This window comes from Glycine max, chromosome 10, assembly GCF_000004515.6.
Source record: "Glycine max cultivar Williams 82 chromosome 10, Glycine_max_v4.0, whole genome shotgun sequence".
Lineage (NCBI taxonomy): Eukaryota > Viridiplantae > Streptophyta > Magnoliopsida > Fabales > Fabaceae > Glycine > Glycine max.
Genome location: NC_038246.2, coordinates 1,450,271 through 1,460,901, shown reverse-complemented (window position 1 = coordinate 1,460,901; position 10,631 = coordinate 1,450,271). Strand labels below are relative to the sequence as shown.

General features: G+C 33.6%; 2 protein-coding genes across 2 annotated transcripts; one reads left to right on the top strand and one right to left on the bottom strand.

Annotated features, from left to right (window-relative positions):
* Positions 1 to 292: 292 nt before the first annotated feature.
* LOC100499883 (uncharacterized) lies at positions 293 to 2,057 on the top strand. The gene is made up of 5 exons (NM_001250452.2): positions 293 to 429; positions 587 to 709; positions 1,320 to 1,633; positions 1,784 to 1,848; positions 1,929 to 2,057. The coding sequence occupies exons 1-5, from the start codon at positions 318 to 320 to the stop codon at positions 1,951 to 1,953; spliced, it is 639 nt and encodes a 212-aa protein (NP_001237381.1). The 5' UTR covers positions 293 to 317; the 3' UTR covers positions 1,954 to 2,057.
* Positions 2,058 to 4,249: 2,192 nt separating this feature from the next.
* Positions 4,250 to 9,824, bottom strand: LOC100819617 (fumarate hydratase 1, mitochondrial). Its single transcript, XM_003535975.5, has 17 exons — positions 9,444 to 9,824; positions 9,244 to 9,361; positions 9,015 to 9,164; positions 8,542 to 8,652; positions 8,287 to 8,370; positions 7,586 to 7,684; positions 7,416 to 7,466; positions 7,278 to 7,327; positions 6,724 to 6,805; positions 6,493 to 6,587; positions 6,324 to 6,390; positions 6,139 to 6,189; positions 5,885 to 5,980; positions 5,122 to 5,220; positions 4,994 to 5,023; positions 4,848 to 4,913; positions 4,250 to 4,565 (listed from the first exon to the last, which is right to left on the bottom strand). The coding sequence occupies exons 1-17, from the start codon at positions 9,782 to 9,784 to the stop codon at positions 4,479 to 4,481; spliced, it is 1,677 nt and encodes a 558-aa protein (XP_003536023.2). The 5' UTR covers positions 9,785 to 9,824; the 3' UTR covers positions 4,250 to 4,478.
* Positions 9,825 to 10,631: the final 807 nt, after the last annotated feature.

Sequence of the window (10,631 nt, the reverse complement as noted above, 5' to 3'; positions counted from 1 at the left end):
TTATTTCAAAGGATAAATTTATAAAATTTACTATCTTATTTTTGTAACTACAAAAGTTTATCTGAAAAATATGAGCGCTCTAAAGGAGTAGTATTTGAGAATGGACCGCGTGAAATATTGTCAAACCCAATATTGTCGTATAATTGTCAACAAGGCCCAGAAAATGGTCAAATTAAAATACCTTGCGCTGCAAGCACAGAAAAAAAAAAAAAAAAAAGCAAAACCTAGGGTTTCTGACAGATGCGAGTGGTATATATCGTGCCTCCTATTCCACAGGAGAGAGAGAGAGAGAGAGAGAGAGAGAGAGAGAGAGATAGATGGTGTCTCTGAAACTTCAGAAGCGGCTTGCCGCTAGCGTTCTCAAGTGTGGTAGAGGCAAAGTTTGGCTTGACCCTAATGAGGTCAATGAAATCTCCATGGCTAATTCTCGTACGCACTCTCAATCTATCTCTCTTTCACTTATCATTAGCTTCTTTTCACCGAATTCACTTAATTCTACGCCATTTTTCACTTATTGGAATATTATGCTGTTTGATTTATATTGTTGACGAATTGGTTTCATAGTATGGTGTGATTCGTTTTGCAGGACAAAACATAAGGAAATTGGTTAAGGATGGTTTCATTATCAGGAAGCCAACTAAGATTCATTCCCGTTCCCGTGCTCGCAGAATGAAGGAGGCCAAGAGGAAGGGACGTCACTCTGGTTATGGTATGTAACTTTTTCTAACATTAAGTGTGTTTTTGCTAATTGCAAATGAACCTGTGGTCATCAAACATTTAAAACCTTGTAGGATTAAACTGAGTTGCATTTCAATTGGAAAGATCAATGTAATAGATGTGCCATGCTATTAGTTTAGGCTGAACAAGCTTTTCTAGACTAGTGGAGACTAAAAATGGGCATGGAAATGAAAGAGTAAATGATCAATTTAGTTCCTGTAATTGTGATTTGTTGTCACTTTAGTCCTAGAATTAACTAAATTCAAACAGTCCCTGAAACTGTGATCCGTCACCCAAAAGTTATATGCAACGGAACATGTGACTTAAATGAACATATAACATGTTAACACATGTCCAGGGACCAAATTGGCAGTTAGTGGTAGGGACTTGTATGAAATGATTTACAGTTTTAGAGACCTTTATTATAAAAAATAAAAAAGATCTAAGAACTAAAGTGACAATGAATTCCAAATTTAGGAACTAAATTGACAATTTGTTCAAAAATGAAATATTGCTATCTGGGCATCATGCCATGAATTTCTATATGGTCCTAGGCACTAGCAAAAAGCATTAACAGTTTTTGCCTAAATAAAAATTAATAGGTAAGCGTAAGGGTACAAGAGAGGCTAGGCTCCCCACCAAAATCCTTTGGATGAGGAGGATGCGTGTCCTCAGACGATTGCTCCGCAAGTACAGGGAAGCAAAGAAGATTGACAAGCATATGTACCATGATATGTACATGAAGGTAAAGGGTAATGTCTTCAAGAACAAGAGAGTCTTGATGGAGAGCATACACAAGTCCAAGGCTGAAAAGGCAAGAGAAAAGACCTTGTCTGACCAGTTTGAGGCAAAGCGTGCCAAGAACAAGGCTAGCAGGGAGAGGAAAAATGCTAGGAGAGAAGAGCGTTTGGCTCAAGTGAGTTTTCTAATGTTGAGAGTCTATCTGTTCATCTATATATAGATGAATTTGTGTTTTCTTAGTTGCTCTGCTTGTCAATTTACATCACTAAGAATTGTTGATAAAGTTGTATGGAGGAATTTGAACCATTTTCTCTTAAATGTGTAGGGCCCTGGAGAGAAGCCATCAGCAGCCCCAAGTGCTCCATCTGCAATAGCATCCCTGCCAGCCCAGTGAGTATTGTGGTTCATGCCTTTAGCTTCTTTTATTTGTTGTCCATATTGCAGTCTAAATGAAAATCTGCTTTGTGCAGAGCATCAAAGAAATCAAAGAAGTGACATTTTGGGAGATTGGAAGGAAGGGCATTGAATCTTCTATTTGGCTGGCATCCTGAGTTACATGGCTAGTGTTTTTTTTGACAGATTGTCTGTTTTTCTTAGACCGTGTTAGTTTTATTCAAAATTTAAGTTGTATATCTGCAATTTGTATTATGTTTATTTGTTTATGCTATTTTTTCATGAAGATGGGGTTGCACCTGGCTTCGATATACTTGCCTGTTAATTATGAAAGTTTCCTGACTCAATAAGCATTCTTGCGTACCTTATACTAATTTCACGATGAAATTATACCATATTCAATTATAATGAGCTTTTGTCAGGTTGACGAAGACGATGTAGGGATGTTTGGATCACTTTGTATGCTTTCATGAGCAACTTCAGTAAGTTATACTAATTATCAGGAAAGATTTTAAAAACTCATACGGTATGTCCCTGTATACATTCCCTCCCTCCTTAAAAATGGAACTGAGTTGTGTCTTAGAAATAAAATCCTCGTTTAGCTGTTCATTAATGTCATTAGGGTGGTTTTTTTTATTGAACCTGGGACGAGTGTTTTGGTCACAATTGTGGGGTGGGGTACTGCATTTGCTTTACAACTTGTGGCATCCATAGGGTTGCTGAGATCAAGGTCAAATTATACTTTTAATTGGTTATTGAAGTATTCGCAACAGGAGGAAATTGATTATGAAAACGTGGATATTGATGACGATAATGGAGATTTTAATGAAAATAATGGCGATTTAAGTCCATCAAGTGATTGGGGTGATAATGTAAAAGTCGTAGAGGGTGATAATGATGAACTCAAGATGCCATATAATAGGCATGATAGGAACTTGGTGATTTAAATGATTGCTTACAAACAAGATATTGGATAAGGGATAGTAGATAAGTTTAATAATAATAATAATCTTCCTTTTTATATTAATAATGAAATTTAATCTTCAACAAAATAAGATAAAATAAATGCACATATTAAATACATAAAACAAATCTTTGTCATAGCTTTTTTTTAAATTTGTTGGGTAAATATATATTTTAAAATTATAAACAATTTGTTTATTTAATTAGAAGCAACTATCAAAAGAACGAACAGGATTTGGATTGGATCTCATTGGAGTTGCCTATCCCTGACTTAGCTTCTCTCCTCGTGGCTGATGACATAGGAGTTCAGTTTTTGCGGGTTTAGTTTCTTGTTTTCTTTCCCCTTGTTTCCAAGAAATTTAAGGACCAACATCGTAAAACCTTCTTTATACGTAATTCACTTCCAAATCCAAATTTAATTTTTAAATGATTTTCAATTTTTTTTAATAAATATTATTGGGAGTGCAACTCTTTCTACCATTAGTACCCTATCATTTTTGACACATTCACGTTGCGGGTCCCAATTTTACATTCTCCTTTAATATATATATATATATATATATATATGTTTTTTTATGTAATGGTCTGTATAAGTAAAGGGAAAACATATAAATCTGAACTTTAAGATTTTGTGTTGTCAGGTTTTTTATGTGGTGATTCGTGAGATTAAATTTGATGGAAAAAAAATAATATGATCAAAAGAAAAAGTTCTACAAAATATGTTCTTTTGATGAAAATTAATTAGTTATAAAGTTAGAATATAGTCTACATTAATGCCATGTTATATTTTTTATATAAATTATAATTAGCTCATGAATAAATTAAAATTAACATTTCAGAAAAAAGCCAAATATTTTTAAATTCTCCAAAAAGTTTTTTTTTTAACTCGTGCACAAGCAAATTTTAATTTATTAAAAATATTTTTTTTTTCTTATTTTCTTTCTCAATATGAAAAAATTGTCTAAATCGAGCATAAACGTGATTCTATACAATTGTTGATATGTAATTAATAATCTCATAAAGTTATTAAAATGTCTAATAGTGGTTAATTGGGAGTTTCAGTCACTGAGTAGATTTAAGCCATTTATATCAATTACAATAGACTCCATTCAAAATTTATAGGGAAAAGCCAAAAAAGCACATTTTATTAATAATCTATCCTTTTACAAAATATTATTAGAAAAACACATTAGATGAACCTGAAATAAAAATGACAGCGAACCTAAAATTTATTTAACTGTATTTTCTATAAAAAAAAGATATATTTAATAGTAAAATTATTAGACACCCGTTTTAGATCTCCTTCACTAGTTCACTTCTTTTTCACAGACACAAATTCATCGCCTAAGCAAGACAGAACACTATGTAAAAACTAATAACTCTATTATGACAAATTTACAATCCAGAAATCATTGAAAATATAATGCAAGGACAATGAATAAAAAATTTCCCTTTATTTGGCTCAGTAAATTTCTGCAATACATTGTCTCGTTACAAATTTGGAAGAACTCTTCCCTCGCGAATATCAACTGAGGAAGCCAAATTATTGTTCATTGGGTTGCCATTTCTCAAACCAATCAACGGGTGTAGCTAAAAAAATACTACCTCAAATGTAGCCGATATGATGAAACAAGGAATTATTAGAACAAAACATTGCGAGTTAGTCAATCAGACGGTCCAAGCATTTTCTCAGGTACCACAAGCTTGTCAAAATCTTCAGAGCTGAGCACTCCGAGTTTCAATGCAGCTTCCTAAACAATCATTTCAATTTCGATATTTAGCCAAGATTTTTTGAACATCCACGAAAAACATAAATTATTAAGAAGGGATCAATTCATTCATATAAAAATCACAACTATTAATGGAAGAAAGAGAATACAAGAGTTGAAATGCTTCTGCAAGGATATACTTACATAAAGAACTTAATTTGTTAAGAATTAATGCATGTCAAACATGATTTTTTATTTAATATTCAGAAAGAGGTCAAAATAAGCAAGACAAACGGAAAAACAAGTATAACATGGCATCATCACCTTAAGAGTACACCCCTCTTTGTGGGCTGTCTTGGCAACTGCTGCTGCCTTGTCATAACCAATTTTCTGGAACAGACAAATTAAATTCAGTTTTTAAAAAAATGTGAAAATTAGCAAGTTACAAAAGTAGACAAGAGGACACTTACTGGGTTTAAGGATGTGACGAGCATCAGTGACTGCAAGGTGAATTAAAAGTGAAACACAGTGATTAGCGGAGGGACTTAAACCTATTTGGCATCATTTGAGATTTGTTTCAAATAAGTCAACAACTCACCTCATGCAGTAATTTTGAAATTCTTTCCCTATTAGCTTGAATGCCTCTCACACAATTCTTTTCAAAGGAAGCAGATGAATCTCCAAGCAGTCTCAGCGACTATCAGAATAAAGATAAAGATTAAGCATTTCCTTACATCTTTCAGGTAATGCAGTAGGAAATATGATTTCATATTGCAAAGTTTTGGAATAACATAAAAGCCAACGTGCTGTCCTTATATTGCACACACCTCAGCCTTTTATCTTAATTTTTTCTGGGGCATCACCATATACCACGTCATCGCAACAGACACATAAGCAGCGTAGAAAAAATAAACAAATCATAAAACATAATGGTATCTAAAGTATCTTCCATCCTCATTCCTATTTTACTGACATAGCAAAGAGCATCTAACTTTCGAGCCAAGTCCACCTGACTTGTATCATAATTTTCTGATGCCAAACTGACAAAGGAACAATAAAGAAATTAACTTCAGCTCCCATATACCAAGCTTAGTGCTGCTTGAACAATCTTGGTTTCTATGCACCATGTGTGCTTTGAACCAGTTCAATAGTCCAGGCAAAAGTATACAGAAAAGAAATCAGTTTCCTTATGATAATATTATTCTAATTTCTAAGAGCCAAAGTAATCTATAACCAAGATTTTATCTGTTCTAATTTCATATAAGAAAATTGAACCAGACTAAACGGCTAGTCAGTAGTTCCCCTTTATGTACTTGATAATTAAGAAATAACATAACACCACAAAAGTATATAAAACATACATGCAGGAGACAACTGGCAATCATTGGCTTGAACACATTAAGCTCAAAATGACCATTTGATCCACCCACTGTAACTGCAACATGGTTTCCAATGACCTGAAATAAATGAATCATGACACCAATTCAGAAATTTCCAGTCACCATAAAATTCAAATTGTGATTTTATTACAAGTCATAGAAACTGTTTGCCAATCAGTATTCCATAAGTCATAACATTAAAGTATTTTAATAAAATGAGGTGAATTGATGTCTACCTGGGCACACACCATTGTCAAAGCCTCACACTGGGTAGGGTTAACCTTCCCCTGAAACAGAATACAGTTGTGCTTAGAGTCAAATTCCAATTGTAACAAAAATAAAACAATGAACTATAGCAAGTAAAAAAGAAAACAACTGGTTTGTGTAACAAATTTAAATTCAGTCAGCATGAGGATCTTACAGGCATGATACTACTTCCTGGTTCGTTTTCAGGAAGAATGAGTTCACCAAGACCGCAGCGTGGACCACTATAATAGGATAGTATAAAAGAAAACCAATGAATATAAATAATTTTTTATTGAACATTAGAAAGCAATTCGTCAATCGGTGTCATATAATTAGCAACCTACCTTCCTAACAACCGTATATCATTAGCAATCTTCATCAAAGAAGCCGCAATAGTGTTAAGTGCTCCACTAGTTTCAACAAAAGCATCATGGGCAGCCTGCAAAAGGAGAATATTAACACACTGCAAGCCAATGTTTTGCTGCATGTGAAGCAAGTTCAATGAATGAAGCTGGTGTAATGAAATAACACATGACACATTAAATATAAGGTGGGAAAAAGTTATAGCAACAAACCAAGGCCTCAAACTTATTTTCTGCCGTAACAAAAGGCAGATTTGTTTCCTCAGCTACTGCTGCTGCTATCTTGGCATCAAACCTGAATTTCATCCAGGAAATTATCATTGTTTATCCAAATTTATTTCTTTAGAAGTTAAACCACATATTTTCTTCAGCATAATAAACCACTACAAGCTTGTGGTATTTATTTTCATAATAAAACAAACTCATATCCGTAAGGTCTCTAGCGGATATAGAAAATATCTAATATCTAATTTTCAACAATTGCATAATAAATTAAACTCAATGGTTGAAAATGTGAATGCACGTCAGTCCAGGCAATGCCCATTCCTTTTTGGTACTGAATGATGGTAAGAAAAAAGACCATGCTGTGATGAAAATCTCATATCATATGTAATAATATGCCAAGCAGAATGAAAAGAAAAACTGGTATCAAATCCATTTTGGTAGACATCAAATAGCAATTTACAAAAAAAAAAAAACACTGAAATGTTACAAAAATAAAAATAAAATATAAGAACCCCCACATAACTATCAGAAAGCATACATACCCCTTCTTTGTATTCAATCCAGTCCCTACAGCTGTACCACCCTGGGCAAGCTGTTCAAGTAAAATCTCTGCTTTAGTCAGAACTCCAAAAGTAAATAGTGAAGAACAAGCAGTTAGCTTTAGTACTTGAATGTCTAACCTGATACAGGTGCGGCAAAGTGCCAATTACTCGATCAATACCGTACTTCACCTGCAGATAAAGGAAAAAGTAATGATAAACCACTCCCCATGAACTGCCAGGATTTTACAATGCAACACCAATGATAGAGAAAATACAAAACAGCAAAAGCCAAACATAAGCAAGCTTACTTGTGTAGTATACCCACTAAACTCTTGCCCAAGAGTCAAAGGTGTTGCATCTTGAGTATGAGTGCGTCCAATCTTGACAATATCTTTGAATTCAATTGACTGTTATATTTTAAAAAGAAGAGGCAAAAAATAAATTAAAACTGATAAAACAAAAACAATGATGAAAACCAATTAAAGAAAATTAGTTACAAAGTCAAATGCTTTCAGTTTATAAAATTCCATTTCTGAGGCTCCATATTTTATCAAAGTTAAAAGATTCCTAACATGTTCACTGTCATAATAACTTCATTAGATAATTCCAAATGCAAATTGCATACTGGGTAGCCCAAAAAGAAAATTGAGATAAAGAGCCAGAGAAAGCCACAAACTTAGAATAGAACTAGAAAATTTTATCAAGCTATAATATAACCAAGGAAGCCCTGTGTTGACAGTATTAGTACTGGTAAAATGACCAGAATCCCAGAAGGCCAGAACCATAAGATAATCATATAAAGACTTCAGAATATATCAATTCACCAGAATTCTTACATTTATATCACAGATTTCGATGTAGCACGATAAAAACATATCAAGTCTAATGCAAATCACATGGAATCCGCTCTAACCAGAATGACACAACTCACAAAATGGCAAGAGGGGGACTGCAATATATCCAACATATTATAAATTATAACTAGTGTAAAAGTATGAACTTGTCAAACCTTTGAGTTTAGTGTACCGTGTAAGGTTTTCAAGCTGGGAATTAGTCTTGAGTTTATTTCCATTGTGGCTGCAATGTGCATTACCTGGAAAGAAGTAAACAATTACAGATTAAAAAGAAATCAATACTTTAAACAAGACCAGAACAGTGGGTAAACAAAGTATAAGAAACAGTTTATCAGGAATTGCACCACACAGATAGCAAGACAATTCAACAAAAAAAAAATTGGAAATATATATAATTACAAGAGGCTTACGGTTGGGAATGTATCATTAGAAGACTGCGATCTATTGACATGGTCATTTGGGTGCACGAACTTCCCACCGCGCTTATGGCCAAGAATCTCTGCTGCTCGGTTTGCAATAACCTGAAAAGCTCAGGAAAAAAAAAACTTTCTGTTTTTACAATTGGCCACTGTAGTGTGATTGAACAAAGGAGTTATTATTATCAGTAACTCAGTATCCACACAGTCTGAACAATAACAAAAATTGTGAACCTATTACTTCAGAAATATTCTTTTGAAAAAACAAAATGAATTCTTAAATCTAAAATACAATCATAAACTATCTATCTAATGCACAATGAATATTTATAATCATAAGTACACTAATCTAAGATTCTTAAATGTGATTGTGAGCTATAGTATTATTGTATGCAGAACATCAACGTTAGGTGCAGCTCAAAAAATATTAGTAGGAATAAGGAAGCACTAATTAACTAGTAACTAACCTCGTTAGCATTCATGTTACTTTGAGTGCCACTGCCAGTTTGCCATACAACGAGAGGAAAATGTTCGTTTAGTTTTCCCTCGGCTACTTCTTGTGCCGCTTGCATTATTGCTTCTCCCACGATGGGATCAAGACCATACTCCATGTTCACCTGCATCAAAACAACAATTGATAATTTTTGAAAGAGGATAGTGCAAGTAGAAGAAGTGAAGATATATATGAATGTTGACCTTAGCAGCGCATTTCTTCAAGACGCCAAAAGCGCGAATGATGGGTTCGGGCATGCGTTCGCGGGGCCCACCGATGTCGAAGTTCTGCAACGATCTTTGAGTTTGTGCTCCCCATAATCTATAACAGTAGTGCAGAAACACAACACAATCAGATACTAAGAAATAGTCAAGAAAAGAGTGGGAAAGGAGAAGGAACAAACTTGTCGGAGGGAACTTGAATGGGTCCAAAGGTATCTCTTTCTTCCCTGAAGGAAGAGGAGAAGGATCTGGAAGAGGAAGCAAAACGCAGGGCGAGGAGCGTCGTTGAGTTGGATCCAGCTGATAAACGACGCGAGAGCACGTAGAACGCCATGGCGAAGGAAGGAAGGAGCCACCGGAGAATAACACTAGTCTGACCAATCACCAATACAATACTGCCAAAGTATGTACCCAATAAGGACACGCGATTGCGCAGTCTTCTTCCAAGTTGGAGCCGAACTATGACTTTTGTTCGTGTCCATGAAAAGCATTTAAATGGGCCACAACTATGACTTTTTTTCATTGCTAGTTGGATTTGGTTACCTTTTTGGTGTAAGGCCCAATAGAACTGAAATAAACAATCAAGCCATTTTTAGTGGTGGCAATACCACAAACGAATGGTGGGTGGACAAGTAAAAAACGTTGTTACTGAGGAAACATTGGATTGAACCTAGGAAGTTGCTTCACCTATTGAGTATTGATTTGGAAAAGGAATTGTTTATACCAAATTGAAAAACGAAGTGACTCAGTCAAATCTACAAATCTTACACCAGGTTTAATTACCAGTCAATAAAACAAGAATCTTGCTCCAATTAACTTGTTTTAATCTAAATTCCATCCGTTTTATTCATGATTTGTAATTGTAACAATTCAAAATTTAATACTGCATAGTTTTTATATGTATAATAAACACTTTTTATTGATTACTTTTGAGTAAATAGTGTATTTATTGATCATGTAAATAATTTTTATATCATCATTCAATTATAAATTACTATGTACAAACTTAAATATAAGCCAAAATGATTATGTTAATTAAGAAAGTTAATTAATATCATTTAATTCTACTAATCATATTTAAAAAATAAACTTTTTTTAAAGTACACTTCATTGAAAAATTGATATAAAGGATAAAAATAAGTCATTCGAATTAGAATCACAATTGATTAAAGATTATTTTAAATTGTATCATTAAATAGAATTGAAGTAATTAAAATTTATTTATATTTGAGTCTAAAATTTGTTGATAGTGAAAGTTTTTTATTCTTACATTAATGTATAAAAAATAAACTTTATATATATGCATATTTAAATTTAGTTTAGTTTATAAAAAACCAAATCAATAGTACCTTGTAAGTTGTAACCCGTCT

What these genes read in the sequence shown, in the direction of transcription:
- LOC100819617 (XM_003535975.5), bottom strand. Translation starts at nt 9,784, where the DNA reads ATGAAAAAAAGTCATAGTTGTGGCCCATTTAAATGCTTTTCATGGACA. An exon ending in GATATACGGTTGTTAGGAAG is followed by an intron (nt 6,391 to 6,492) that starts GTAGGTTGCTAA and finishes ATCCTATTATAG; the next exon opens with TGGTCCACGCTGCGGTCTTG. An exon ending in TTGCCAGTTGTCTCCTGCAT is followed by an intron (nt 5,221 to 5,884) that starts GTATGTTTTATA and finishes TTATTCTGATAG; the next exon opens with TCGCTGAGACTGCTTGGAGA.
- LOC100499883 (NM_001250452.2), top strand. Translation starts at nt 318, where the DNA reads ATGGTGTCTCTGAAACTTCAGAAGCGGCTTGCCGCTAGCGTTCTCAAG. An exon ending in GGGACGTCACTCTGGTTATG is followed by an intron (nt 710 to 1,319) that starts GTATGTAACTTT and finishes AAAAATTAATAG; the next exon opens with GTAAGCGTAAGGGTACAAGA. An exon ending in ATAGCATCCCTGCCAGCCCA is followed by an intron (nt 1,849 to 1,928) that starts GTGAGTATTGTG and finishes TGCTTTGTGCAG; the next exon opens with AGCATCAAAGAAATCAAAGA.